Raw genomic sequence first — 15,121 nt, forward strand, 5'->3', positions numbered from 1 at the left:
ACCTGGAGGTTATTTTAAATTTCCATATACATATGGGTTGAATTTAATGCACATATGGAAGTGGGCTCAATATAGAGAAGAAAGAAAAGGGTATCAGAATTAAAAACATGAATCGGTCGGATCAGAGGCGATATTACAGAATTATTTCAAGTAGATGTGCATGTACCTTTATTAACCCTAAAAACACTCCTCTCGTTTCCATTGACTGAGGAAGTATGCAGATATTTTACTTGTGTACCAAAAAAATTGTTTACAAATAAAAGTCCTGCACTGAATCTTAATGGGAAATGTTCTATTACAAGTATTACCAGAAAAATGTTTAAACATAAATACAAAGTGCATTACACAATATATTAAGATATCAATGTAGAAACGTAGTGCAAGTCGAAGTCCAATCAAGATGAGGCTAGTTTTTTACTTTAATATTCTGTTTGGTGTTAAATTACATATTGAACTTATCATTTATTTTGTGTGTAAATTCTTATGAAGCCGTCAGATAAATGTTACAGATTAAAAGCAATCTTTCTTTCAGAGTTCGGTGAAGTACAGTACGTTTTGACCTCTGGCTCCTGTCTGTGCGCATGAAACATTTCTTTCCATCGCTCGTTTCCAGTTTGACCTTCAGCAGAATATTTGATCATCTCGTTTTAAATTCACGCATTCAGGCAAAAGTGAGCTTTCTGCTGAATAAAGACAAAAGTGCTGATTCTTTCAAGGCCGAGGCGAAAAATTTGAAGTCGCGAAAGTTTATTTTTATATTTCCAGCATCAACTATATTTTCCTAATCTCCACCCTCGCCTCGGTTTCAGAGGGATTTTTTCTTTTCTTTTTTCTTTTCCTTTTTTTCTATGTGCAGCTGCCATGTAGCAGAGGGAGGACCAGCTGGCTGAGGGAAGAGCCAGCCCGGGGAGTCAGTCACATTCCTGGCTGGGATTCAATGACTGAACCAGACACAAACAAACAGAGAGGGCGAGCGAGAGAGAGAGAGAGAGAGGAAGAGAGCGAGAAGGAGAGAGAGAGAGAGAGAGAGGGGGGGGAGACGGACTGAGAGTACGCCAGACTGAGCAGACGAGCCGTATTCCGGGCGCACATTTTGGAGTGCGTAAAACCGCACGGGCGCACGGAAACACGCTAACCCGAGATTGCGCGTTGGATAACACGACTTTTTCGAATCTCGGGAGTTGCCGACTTCAGTTCCGCCCGGCGACAGGAACTGGTTCACGTGAATTCAGCAGCGCTCGGTTTTTCTGAATGGACGCGCTGGGAAGCTTCTCCGGTGACATGGAAATGCGTGTTGTTGAGCGTGTGGCCGGATGCTGAGGACGCCCGATCCGAGAAGTCGAATCCATCTTTCATTTTGAGTTTTTGAACTCCGGTTCGTGAGCGGCTACAACATGGAGGGCACCAGCTTCCAGCCCCATCCCGGACTTCAACAAACTCTCAAGCAGTTTCATCTGAGTTCCAGGCGCTCGCTCGGCGGACCGGCCGCGTTCTCCGCCCGGTGGCACCAGGACTCGCTCTTCGGCAAAGATGTCGAATCCGCCGAGATGATGCTCACCCTGCCGCCGCAGACGCCCCCGGTGATGTCCGGTCCACTTTTCATCCCGTCCGACCGCTCCACGGAGAGGTGCGAGACGGTGCTGGAGCGGGAGCCCATCTCCTGCTTCGTGGTGGGCGGCGAGAAGCGGCTGTGCCTGCCCCAGATCCTCAACAGCGTCCTGAGAGACTTCTCGCTCCAGCAGATCAACTCGGTGTGCGACGACCTGCACATCTACTGCTCCAGGTGCACGGCGGACCAGCTGGAGATCCTCAAAGTGGTGGGGATCCTGCCCTTCTCGGCCCCGTCCTGCGGGCTGATCACGCAGACGGATGCCGAGCGCCTGTGCAACGCGCTCATCTACGGCGGCTCGTACCCACCTCACTGCAACAAGGAGTTCGGCTCCCTGGAGCTGGAGCGCACCGAGAGGAGCTTCAAGGTCTACCACGAGTGTTTCGGCCGCTGCAAGGGCTTGTTCGTCCCGGAGCTGTACAGCGGCCCGAGTGCAGCCTGCGTCCAGTGCATGGACTGCAGACTCATGTTCCCCCCTCACAAGTTTGTGGTGCACAGTCACAAGAGACTCGAGAACCGGACAGTCCACTGGGGGTTCGACTCGGCCAACTGGCGGGCCTATGTGCTCTTGGACCCGGACTACAGCGGCAAAGAGGAGAAGAGTCACCTGGAGCAGCTGCTTAAAGAGGCAAAAGGAAAATATGATGTGACCCGCAAGCTGTCCAGTAAAACCTGCAGAGTAAGTCCGGTCTACTTCACCTCGTTATTAACCATCACTCTTCCAGGAATGTCAAATTTGATTTTGTTTGTATTGCTACATGTGGATTTTCCAACACCCCCAAGCCTCCTGACAACCACTTGCATTCATTAACATTCATTTCTGGGAAGGGGGGGCTTCCTCCTCATTAGACCTGGTCTCTGTCTGCTCTGATTGATTGTTTGCAGCTTGTATCTTGTGCAAGTGTTGCCAGTCTTATTAGGGGAACTTCCCCCCCCCCCCAACAGAAAATCCAAATCACATGTCACATCACATCTTTCTGTGTATGTCCCGCTCCACTCCTGCACAGTGAAACACCTTATAAACACACACTCACCTCGTATATGTCCGAGAGAAGGTGACAGCGAAGCCTCCAAGCATCAGCTGACACCCCTGAGCATCCATACCCATCCTCCAACCCCCCCCCCCCCCCCCCCCCCCACCACCACCACCACCTCCAACCCCCCAGGGTTAGCCAAGGGCATCTGCATTATGATAAATGGAGTCCCGATGATATATTTTATTAGAGTGAGAGGGGGCAGGGGGAGCCCATTATGGTGACACGAGGCAGGGAAGGGGGATAAGAGTTTAATGAGGTTTGGGATATGGAAATGTGTGTGTGTGCGCGTGTGTGTGGGTGTGTGTGTGTCCCAGGGCCTGGACAGGAGAAGATATGTTGTCGCCTTCCAGGCTCTTCTGCGTGGGTCAGAGTTGTTTAGTACATGGACAAAGGGGCCAGGAGACGAGGTGGCTGTTCCTCCGTCACAGAGCAGCTGTTGTGTGGGACTCTGCTAATGACTGGACATCACTGTGCGCATCACCATGGTGCTGCTCCATCAGGAGCCGCAGCCAGAAGATGTGTCACAGGGAAGACCTCAGTACTCTCTTCTTTGAAAGAATCTTCAAGCACCAGAAGAAGGTTGTCAGCGTGAGAAGAGCTGTGGGGTTGCATCTTCTGTGTTTTTTGTTTTCAGTCAAGAGACATTCATGCTAAGCTCCGGAAGGCCTCTCAAGTTGATTTATATCATGTTTCCTCATAAATTGGATGCAGACTCCTGATAAAAGGTCCCAAAATAACTGTCTGCACTGAAAACGACGGGCACCTGGGGTTAATTTCACGCAGGCCCTCCTTCATGTTAGATCTTTTTCTCAAGAATGGTGAGCCCTGCGCTGACAGCCTTTGAGCGTGTGTGTGTGTGATACACACATTGTCCTGAGCATCAATGGGGGAGTGGCGCCGGATGCGGTGGTGGAGGGGGCCCGTGCGTGTTTGCTGTGGTTCACTGTCAGTCGTGTCCCAGTTAGCAGACAGGCCTGGTCCTCAGGGAGCTGCACACCAGCGCTCTCCCCATACATCAGGCTGACAGGCCAAGCTGCTAAAGGCCAGACGGGGGCTCGCAGACCGCGCTCTGGCTCAGCCTACCCACGAAACAAAAAACTCAATGTTATCAGTCCGCCTCAGCCTCCCTCTGATGTAAGAGTGTTTTATTAATAAGACAGAGCCTCAAAGGTTACCTCCTCCTGCCTGTGTCATCCGTCTAGACTCCCACCTCATTCTGCTGTACCTGGGGGTCGGAGCGCGGCCCATCGAGGAGATGCTGAGATGATGAGTGTTAATGGAGCTTGTGTTTTATTAGGAGCTAGTTTTCAAAGTGGAGTTTTCGGAAGAGATCTGAGTGGGATTTGGATCGATCCCAGTTGTAATCGCTAAACTCTGGATGTAGAAAGTGGTAACCCTTCATAACCAGTTATTTTATTTTAAACCGCAGACTCCTCCTCACAAAAGCAAGGGCCAGATGAGAGGAGGGAGTGAGACCGGTGCACCTTTTGTTTCTGTTCTGCATCAAACCCAGCATTTGGTCATTTAGCCCTTTGCCTATGGGCAGATGAGGGCAGACTCTTTCATTCAGAAGACGCAGGCTGTTTGAGCCAGGCCTTGACATGTGTCGTCAAAGGGCCGTAACCCCTGACCTCTCCCCAAAGACACTGACCCAGCCTTCCCCCATTCTTTTCACACCATCCAATCATAGGCCCTTGTGTGCAGTCCACTGGCCAGATGGCAGTATGATAAAGGATGCAGGGATATACAGTGGACAGATAACCAACACCTAACTCAAATGTGACCTTCTGATAAAACCCAATCGTTTTTATTCCTGCTGTTTATCTTCTATCTTGGATGATTTGAACAACAGACGCCATGAACCAAAAAGGGAGAAATGTCAATTTAATAGAAACCCTGAATTTTGAAATTCAAATGACTCGCTCCATTGTGCTGAACCTTGCGTGTTTATAATTCAAATGTTAACTTTCTGATTTAGCATGAAAATCCTTGAGAAAGACGATTGGAATTGCAAAAACTTGTTTTCTTAAGCCAAAGTCAAATACTTCTGAGCATTAACTATATGGAGGAAAAAAAATCCCTAAGAAGTGAGCGCAATGCGATCAGTCATCTGACTGAGTGGAGAGTGAAACGGGGCTCTGGAGGACTGTGTGGGCTCTCCTTAATGGAATGGATATTAAAGCCATTCAACTGAGGCCAATTTATGCTCCTTCTCATCCCATTGTTCTCCTCACTTGATGAAATTTGCCTCCGACCTGCAGCAAACCAATCAAGTGTGTGTCGAAGGGCAAAAGGTTGTGTGTTTTTGGTTATTAGCTGATATTAACAGTGATAGAATGAATTAATGAAAAATATCTCCGTGCCGCGTCCTCTTCCTATGCAGAGGCTGTGTGTATATGTGCTTGTGTGGGGGCGTATTTATATACAGCGAGTGTATACGAGTAGGTTTGCATGTAAACAGGCGAGTGTAATGACTGGATCAGCTGTGCGAGCCAGATTAAAATGAGCTCTCTGCAGGCTCATTTTCACTCCCATCTGTCTGCTGACCTCTGGGAAACCATGAAAGCTGACATGGTGCATGTCTCTGGTCCTTGATGGGCCTGTCTGCCCAGCGTTGACCCAGCCAGCGTTGACCCAGCCAGCGTTGACCCAGCCAGCTAAGACCCGACACACCCACACCGCTCAGATAAGCACTGAGTCAGTATCATTTGGGTCAGGTTGAGCAAAGCATTGAGCATATTTTATGTTATTTTGCTCCAGGTGCTGGAAAGTCATGTTTTTGGTAGTTGGCTGTTATTCATCTTCTTCTTCTTGTCGTTCTCTGGGAAACATCATTCTTTTGAGAGCATTTTGCCTGAGTCCATCCCCTCCCCTCCATCCCCATAAAAGACCATCACCTTGTCTCAGCACTGACTGGACGGAGCCTCTTGGCCGGAGCGGGGCAAAGGGGTGTCAGAAGCTCCCAGGGGTGGTGGCCTCCATTCTGGCAGAGGTGACCCCATGTTAAAAGGGTGTCAGCTGGGGTTCTGTCATGGGTGATGTGTGCTAAAGACGTGCCGCCTCCTTTGTCTGAGGGCCGCCCTTTCAGGGGCTGTGAAGTGCAGCCATTTCTCTTTGTTGGGCCCTTGTTTCTCTTAGGTGCTGTGTGGATAGGTCTGTAACCTCCAGCCTCTCCCAGGGTGGGAAATCCACGCTCGGGAGTTTGCCATGTCACTGGTTTCCTGGCTGTGGGCTCAAGACAGACAGGAGCCTGCAGTGGTGTCTGCATGTCTGAGAGAGAGAGAGGATGATACTCAGATGTTATTGGTTAATATTGTTTTTTATTGATTTTGCAGAATCGTATAATGACAAGATGAACTTTCAAAGTTTCTGTTGACCATATTAATGACCAAGTACGTTTTATAAAAATCAATCTAAAGTAGCAATTGAAATTTAGTTTGACACATATTAAGAGTTTGGTCGAAGGCAATACATTATGGGATAAAGGTAACTGCTTTTAATATCAGTTTAATTATGTTTAAATTTTTATATATTTTGATTACTGTTGATATCAGAAAAATATATTGTGCTGATTGTAATCACACCATATCTTCCTGGAAATTTTTGAATGAAATAGCGAGAACAAAATGAGGGTGCAATGAAATACACTATGAAACACAAATATATGTTTTTATAAACATTTAATTTGAAAAAAAAATAGGATACTGATTTATACAAGTCTGAGTTGAGCAGAAACGATGTTAGTACTTTACTTCATGCAGCCATTCATTTAAAGTTTTACACATTTACAATTAGTATGAAAAAAAAACTTGATATTGCAACCTCGACAAATGAAGTAGTACCTGTTTAGTAACCGATCATTTTAAGTGAGTTTTGCTCTGTTCATCTCTGAACCTCCATGACGCAGCACAGCGCCAATGTGTGAAGGACTTTGTGTAGCTTGTATAACTGAGGGAGGAGGATGATTAGTGCTGATCAGTGATGATGAGACCAGGGAGGAGATGAGCTCTGGCTGCGACTGCACTCAACAAGCCAGTCAACAACCCAGCCAGTCAGCCAGTCGCTCGGTTCGTTAGTGGCAGAGCAGATGCCTGTATTGGGTTAGTGTTATTCCACCATCATCATCAATTCCTCCTCGATCACCTCCTGATTTCCAGCTCTGTGATTAAGAGTCAGGCCCATCTGGTGCAGAGACAGGAAATCCTGAAGTCTGCATCTGCTGCTGGCTGAGCTACTAATCTGCTGCAGTCGGAGGGGTGGTGGGGGTTTAAACTCTGATAATCCTACATAACTCCTGGAATGCAGAGACCACAGTGCACATCAGAAGCGTCATCGTCTTTGTACGGCTTCTTCAGGATGCGCACGTGGACTGAACGTCAGCCGCGGACTCCCTTCTTCCTCCTCTGGCCCACTCGGAGCGTTTTCACAATTTATAACCAGTCCCTCTGGAATTTTCTAATTAGAGCATGAATTAGATATACTGCAGAGCGCATGTTGCATGTTACGTGGAGAAACCAACAGAGTAAATTGCACAAACCAAATCAAGTGCTTTTCTGATGAGACTTTAGAGGCTGAACACGCGCACAGAATCGCACAATTTATCCCGTTGAATTCCTCCCTCTCTATGACCTAGAGCTCTAAGCTATGCTGGACCACATTGGAGATGTGCTAATGGAGCACCAGCCAGAGCAGAAGTAGGCCCTGCTGGTGCCATATGACAAATCGGCACGCTGCTCTCGCCTACAATCCGCCCACCGACCACCTCCAAAGCTATCAGGAGGATTAGCTCACGCAGCTAAACCAAACAGACTGCTCAGTGTTCAGACAGCATTTGGTCCAAATCGCGTCCGTACCTCCCGTTTCGATCGCCAGCAGAACACAATCGGAGCTGCTATCAGCTCACTTGCTCAACTGGTGCGTTGCCAAGTCGCTTAGCAAGTGCTGTCTGTGGCTGTGTGTGAAGAAAAAAAAAAGGAGAACGAATGTTTTAGGGATTAACACGACTCCCGTGCTCTTCGGGATATGCATAATTTATTTTAGGATTAGGATGGTTTAGATTAACTTTGAATTCTCCGTCGAGTTCAGAAGACGGTGAAACACGGGAGACACACAGAGGTGTGAATGTCTGTCTGGTGACAGGGAACCGTGGACGTCGATCCCGGAGAAACATTTGGCATCGCAGACGTGTTCTGTGTACAATTGTCGGAGTTGGCAGGGGTGTGTGTGTGTGTGTCTGTTTGTGTGTGTGGGGGTGTGTACAGTATGTGTGTAATTTCGAGGCCTCTGTCAGAGTCCACGCTTGTTCAGGAAGGACTCACTCTCCGTTGGAGTCTGCTCCGTATGCTTGTGATTGGAGGGTGGCTGTGGTTGCTAAGCAGACCTGCTCTTCCTGTGCTAAATAAGAACTTCATGCTCTCTGGCTGGTGGGCTCAAAGAAGCTCGCCAGAAAACACACACACACACAGGCTCACAAGCATACACACACAGGCTCACAAGCATGCACACACACACACACACACACACACACACACACACACACACACACACACACACACACACACAGTGTATGCAAAGACCGTACAGTTCTTAGACCTCTAAGTATCAGCACAGAGACCCGAGACCTCACCATCCTCCATTCACTGCCCATCCTCTTTCATTGTGACCTCCACGCTGTGACTCGACGAGTCTCTCTTCCTCCTCCTCCACCTCCTGCTGCTTCTGCTTTCCTCTCTCCAACTCCTCCTCCACTCTGCATCACACACACACACACACACACACACACACACACACACACACACACACACACAGACACACTTCTCCCACAGGTCAGCACTGTATAAAGCTCACCTCTCCATCACTGAGACCTCCTTGTCTGACACCTCCTCTGCACCACCACCATCACTCACCTCCTCCGTTTGACACCTCCTCAACGCTGTAGGACACACACACACACACACACACACACACTTACGCACACAGACACAGACACAGGCTCTCCTCCTCTTCCTCCTCCATCTCGTATAGCACTCCCCCCACACTGCATTATACTTAGATCTCCACCTCCACTGTAGTGAGCACATGCTGTATCAGTCTGTATTCAGACTGGCCTACATACGCTGCACATGTATCACTGTGTTGTTCACGGGGTGTGAGGGCTGCTTGTCTAATTTTTGGAAGAGATGAAAAATCACCATCTATCTTTTTATTATAAGATAGATAGACAGACGAATAGATAGATAGATAGATAGATAGATAGATAGATAGATAGATAGATAGATAGATGGATTAATGGAGTGTGCTTCTATTCCAGGATGACCTCATAGCCAGGCTCCATCACCCGCCTCGTTTCAAGAGCCCCCTAAGTGAACAAATGAGTGGGATCCACATTTTCGGCTCTCTCCTGTTTTGCCGTTGCGTCTCTGTAGATGCCATCTCATGTGTCGGCTGAGTGCCGCCAGGACATTGCATCTTAAAATCTGATCTAAGAGCACCATGTTTGTTTTTTTTCGTCTCTGGCCCTCTGCACATATTCTATAGGCTCACAAATAACACAGCGCTGTTTATCTCTCTGAGTTTTTGGAAGGGGTCAGAGCTTGGGGTTTGAAAGGCAGAACAATCAGTTCAGTGTCGGTTGAAAAGCTGCGAGCCCCTGTGTGCTCTTCAGACCAGCTCGACATGCTTTCTTGCGGAGATGGAGCAATGCAGCATTGTCAGCAGGCACCCGTATCAAATGAATTCAGCACAGCTGTCCTGGCAGACTCTTTTGCAGCGAGGGGGGGGCAGTTATTTATTCAGTATTACAGTCACCCCAGGATCTGTCATGGTCCCTCTCCGCCACAGCATCATCTGGTCAGGTGGAACCTTCCCTCCATCTTTGACCTTGTTCTTCTTGTTCACTACCTCATTAAAAAAACAGACGACGCCGTTCCTCTGCAAATGCATCTCAGCGAGGAGTCAGCCGCTTGCCCCACCCTGCTCTCTCTCTTCCTGTCTGTATCGATACAGCGGGGTCCACATTCACAGAGACAGGCGTGCAGATGGGCCACAGTGGCTCACATGCTGAGGACACCTCTCTCCTCACTCCCCCTTCCTCTACACACCCTCTTTTCTTGCAGGTGTCCAATAGTCACAGGGTTGCCCCTGTGCTCGCTGTGCCGGCTGCACAGCGGGGCCACCCGCCCCCCTGCGCTTGTGGCATTGACAGGCGTCTGGCTTTATTTCCATCCAGTCGACGAGCGCAGACACAGACAGCCGTGGCCTGAAATAGAGCAGGCCCACCCTTTATCCTATAATGAGGGGACTATTATAAGCCCTGTGTCTTAAGCAGTATATGGCCGGTGTCAAGAGACGAGCTAGCGCACACACATCATCTTGAAAAACGTCAAGCTGCTTTTCAGATTATCATCAAAAACAAGTAATCACCTCTCCTTTTGGCAGCCTTAATCTGCTGCACAGGAGTGTGTTTTAGTGTCAGATCATGTGACCTTTGATGAGCTGAGCAAGCCCTTTTAACCTAAGCAGCTTAGAGAAAATATGAAGATTACCTGACAGTTTTAACTGGCCACAACACAAACAAACACAGGATAAGCAATTCACTGGTGACCTAGGATCAGTTGATCGTGTTGAATCAGATGGTCTGGTCGCTGGCATCTGTCCCATATAGTTAGTTAGTTAGTGCCTGTAGCACCCCTGCTGGGGTATAGGCCGTCGACAAGGGACCTCCAGAGTTCACGGTCGCTGGCGTTCTTTTCTATCTGCGACCAGGTGCCTCCCAGTCTCTTTGTGTCTGCCTGAAGGTCCCGGCGCCAGGTGTTTTTAGGACGTCCTCTGCTTCTCTTTCCTTGAGGGTTCCAGGTCAGAGCCTGTCTGGTGGTGTTTGACTCTGGTTTGCGTAATGTGTGCCCGATCCATCTCCATCTTCTTCGTCCAATTTCGTCTGCTGCTGGGGGTTGTTTTGTTCTTGTCCACAGATCGTTGTTGCTGACCTTGTTTGGCCAGTAGATTTTCAGGATTCTTCTGAGACATTTGTTTATGAAGGTTTGCACTTTATTTATTGTGATCTTATTGATTCTCCATGTCTCTGCCCCATAGAGCAGGACGGATTTTACGTTGGAGTTAAAGATTCTGATTTTAGTCGTTTCCCGTATCTCTCTAGAGTTCCAGATGTTCTTGAGAAGTAGAAATGATGTCCTTGCCTTACCTATCCTAGCTTTTACATCTGCATCTGTACCACCCTGACTGCTGATGATACTCCCCAAGTAGGTGAAGGACTCTACCTCTTCTAACATGGTGTCACCAAGGGTGATCGGTTCCGTACTAGTTGTATTTATCCTTATGTTTTTAGTTTTTCCCTCATGGATGTTAAGTCCTACTTGTGAGGAAGTCTCTACGAGTGTATTGATCTTGTCTTGCATCTGGTGGTAGCTATGTGACAGTAGTGCCAGGTCATCTGCGAAATCTAAGTCATCCAGTTGGGTCCATAATGTCCATCGGATTCCGTTCTTCCTTTGTTCTGTTGTTGTTCTCATGATCCAGTCAATGGCTAGTAAAAACAGGAATGGGGATAGAAGACAACCCTGTCTGACCCCAGTCATGATCTGGAACTGTTCCGTGAGCTGTCCATCATGTATCACTCTACAGGTCATTCCAGAATAGCTGTTTTCAATGATGTTCACTAGCTTAGTGGGCACTCCATGGTGTCTCAATAACTTCCATGCGGTCTCTCTATGTACACTGTCGAATGCCTTCTCGTAGTCGACAAAGTTGACATAGAGTGGGGAGTTCCACTCTAGTGACTGCTCTATGATAATGCGAAGAGTGGCAATCTGGTCGACACAGGACCTATTCTTTCTAAATCCTGCTTGCTCGTCTCTCAGTTGGTGGTCAACTGCATCCTTCATTCTGTCCAGGATGACTCTATTTAGCACTTTGCCTGGCACAGAGAGTAGGGTGATCCCTCTATAGTTGTTGCAGTTTCCCAGGTCTCCTTTCTTTGGGAGCTTGTTAATAAGGCCCTCTTTCCAGTCAGATGGTATCTCTTCTTCTTCCCAGATCCTTTTGAAGAGTGGATGCAGCAGGCTCACCGTGATACCAACGTCTGCCTTTAGGGCTTCTGCCGGGATGTTATCTGGCCCAGTTGCTTTCCCACTCTTCAGCTGCTGTATCGCTTTCCTGATCTCCTCTCTGCTGGGTATGTCACAGCTGATGGGGAGGTCGGTCTGTGCTGGTGGGATATCTGGTGGGTTTACTGGTGGGGGTCTATTTAGCAGTTCCTCAAAGTGTTCTGCCCATCTGTGTAGTTGTCCGTCCTTTGTTTTAATGCTGTTTCCCTCTTTATCCCTGACCGGTCTTTGTGGCCTACTGTATTTGCCCGACAGCTTTCTGGTGGTGTCATACAACTGTTTCATGTTTCCATTTCTTGCTGCTTCCTCTGCTTCTTCGGCTAGGTTGTCGATGTATTTCCGCTTGTCCGCCTTAATGCTCCTCTTAACCATTCTATTGATATTAGTATACTCTTCTTGTGCCTTTGCCTTGGATGCTCTTGTACGACTGTTTGTCACTAGTGCTTTCTTCTCTTTTCTTGTTTGGATTCTTTTTTGGGTTTCTGTAGATATCCACTCCTTTTGCTGGAATTTCCTGTAGCCAACCACTTCTTGGCATGTGGATATTAGTGCGTCTTTAATATGTTGCCACTGACTGTCGATGCTGTTTTCGTCTTCAAGTAGGTCCTGGAGAACGTCAAATTTGTTTGATAGTTTCAGTCTGAATTCCCCTTGTTTTTCTGCGTCCCTCAATAGGCTCACGTTGTATTTCTGTCTGTTAGCTGTTGTCTCCGTCTTGTTCTTCTTGAGCTTGAGTTTCAGTCTAGCAGTTAACAAATGATGGTCAGATGCTACATCTGCCCCCCTTTTAACTCTCACATCCTGTAGTGATCTTCTGAACTTCTTGCTTATGCAGATGTGATCTATTTGGTTCTCTGTTGTGTGGTCTGGTGATACCCATGTTGCTTTGTGTATCCTCTTATGTGGGAAGATGCTGCCTCCGATAACAAGCTTGTTCAGTGCGCAGATATCCATGAACTTCTCTCCGTTTTCGCTTGCTTCTCCAAGTCCATGTGTTCCCATCACCTCCTCATATCCGATGTTTACTTTTCCTACCTTTGCATTAAAGTCACCCATGAGGACGGTGGTATCTTTCTCTGGATATTTGTCCAGGATGTTCTGAAGCCTGTCGTAGAACTCCTCTTTTTCTTCTTCTTCACTGGGGTTCGTTGGTGCGTAGCATTGGATGACATTCATCTTTATCTTCTCCTTTGTTGTTCTGAACGATGCTGTGATGATCCTTGGTCCATGGGCCTCCCATTCTATCAGTGCTCTCTGTGCGGCTCTTGATAGCATGAGGGCTACCCCTTCTGTGTGTGGGGCATGGTCATCTTCATGGCCCGAGTAAATCAGCAGCTCTCCACTCATTAATCTTTTCTGGCCTGATTGTGTCCATCTTGCCTCACTGATGCCCATTAGTACAAGATTATAGTTTTTCATCTCTTGTGCTATTTGAAAGGTTTTCCCTGTTTGGTACATTGTTCTTACATTCCATGTTCCAATGGTAATGTTTTTCCTGGTTGAGAGAAGGATGGTCGGTCCTGTGGCTTCCAGGGGCTCCTGGCTTTCACCACACAACGTCATTTGTCTTCTAGCTGAAGAGCTACTCTCTCCCAGGGCCGTGTCCTCTCGTAGTTCTCTTGTCGACGTTTCTGTAACTGCAAGTGTTTTACAGGGTGGGGTTGTTGGCCCCACGCCCAACCCCCAACCTGGAGGACCAGGTGCTGCTTTTCGTCCGGCCTCTACTCTAAAACCTGCCCGGCATGGTTGCACCTACGGGGGGTATGAATACCCGCCGGTATAGCCTTTAGAGTCACGGAGGCACGCAAGCCTCCCCACCACGGCAAGGTAGCAGCCACGGGGGGGTATCTGTCCCATATGGAATGTATGAATTATTCCAGAGGTAAGAACAGGCCATTGTTGGTGCACTCATCTTCACAAAGATGGCCATCTCTGCATGTCCATATTTAATTCAGGCCTTTCAGCTGCTGAACTGTACAGTCTGCTGATATAATGAGTCCCTCCAAAGAGATTAGTCGCTCTATCATCAACGTCGCTCCCTAATTTCTCTGCCTTTGTTGTGGTGCAGGCTGTGCTAAATGGGATAAAGGGGCTTGGCCGGACACAGTGGGAGGAAGTGGCTTTTGTGTTGCCAGCAGGTGCAGTGGAATGACAGTGGGGATTTTTTGGAGGACTTATGAATGTGTGTGTGTGTGTGTGTGTGTTTGTTCAAATGCATGGCTGCATTTACACGTGTGTGCATGTCTGGCCGGGACAGGAGGGTATGTGCTCCCCGAGTGCCGCTGAGATACACCAGGAACCTCCTGGAGCTCGACTTGAACCCTCAATCACAGGGCTCCTCTGGGGTTTGCAGTAAATTCTTCAGGCGAATGGTTTTCTCTCCCCTTCCTCCTCCTCCTCCTCGTTTTCTCTCTCTCCGCTCACATCTGGTGAACAGCGCTAGCACCCCTGTCATCTTTTACTGCGTTGAGGTCATTTCCACCCTATCGGTAAAGTGGAAACACATGATGTGCAGGGTTCGGCCTTAATGGGGTGGGGCTGGCATGGACCAGCACTGACACAGCTTTACAGCCAAGAGCTGCCAAAACAGCCTTTCTGTGGAATGTATCCAACTTCCAAATTAAAGACATTTGGGGTAAATAATGTTGGAATACTTACATTACCCGTTGGACGTAGAACTACTATAATCAAGTTTTTTTTTTTTTTCCATACATGTTAATGTTTTGTTCTGTAGCGCATGGTTTTAGATGTTTTCCGTTACAAGATGGAGCTCAGCCTGCAAGAGCAGCGGAGCAGAGCTGAACATGTCATTCATGACGCATTCAAATAAGACGACCAAGCATTGTTTGGACTTATAATGAAAACCAAACTCTGCAAGACATGCTTCTCCTTTTAGAGTTTTTCTTTCTCTGGTCCAAGTTTTATTGACGACTTTAAATTCTTCCCCGTCACATGCTTTTTCCGTCTTAATCCGATTTTTTATTCCAGCTAGGGAGCTGGAAAGTCGGGTACAGACTCTGCAGCAGCAGATGCTTTGGATATAAAGGGTGTGTCCTCGAGTTTAATTGGGATTCTCCCTTAGCAATAATGTGGATTTCCTCAGTTCCGTTCCCCGCTGCGCCGTTCTTCTTCAAACGCCTCACACCACAGCTCGCAGCGTTTGTCATTGTCAGGAATCTGTGCTTGTGTCGTTTGTGAAAACTCAGCTCTGCCATCTGACACATTCTGCTTGATTTTCCTGACGGTGCACGATTAGTATCAGCTTCATGTGAATTATTTCTTCTGTCACGTTGACTGCTCTTTAAAGTAACCTTGTCTCTTTTTGCTTGTTACTATCTCTTTATTCCGGTAAT

General features: G+C 47.8%; 1 protein-coding gene and 1 long non-coding RNA gene across 2 annotated transcripts in view; both read left to right on the forward strand.

The window, feature by feature from the left end:
- Positions 1-915: 915 nt before the first annotated feature.
- The window catches only part of skib (v-ski avian sarcoma viral oncogene homolog b), a 34,388-nt gene continuing 20,182 nt past the window's right edge, over positions 916-15,121 (forward strand). Inside the window, exon 1 of the mRNA XM_053444118.1 lies at positions 916-2,288. Within this exon, the coding sequence (XP_053300093.1) occupies positions 1,395-2,288 (894 nt within the window). The 5' untranslated portion in view covers positions 916-1,394. The remainder of the gene's footprint in view (positions 2,289-15,121) is intronic.
- LOC128459036 (uncharacterized) lies at positions 10,319-13,276 on the forward strand. Its single transcript, XR_008342084.1, has 2 exons — positions 10,319-10,683; positions 10,802-13,276. It is a non-coding gene; the product is annotated as an uncharacterized LOC128459036 (long non-coding RNA).

The sequence above is a fragment of the Pleuronectes platessa genome, chromosome 2 (assembly GCF_947347685.1).
Source record: "Pleuronectes platessa chromosome 2, fPlePla1.1, whole genome shotgun sequence".
In the NCBI taxonomy this organism is placed as follows: domain Eukaryota; kingdom Metazoa; phylum Chordata; class Actinopteri; order Pleuronectiformes; family Pleuronectidae; genus Pleuronectes; species Pleuronectes platessa.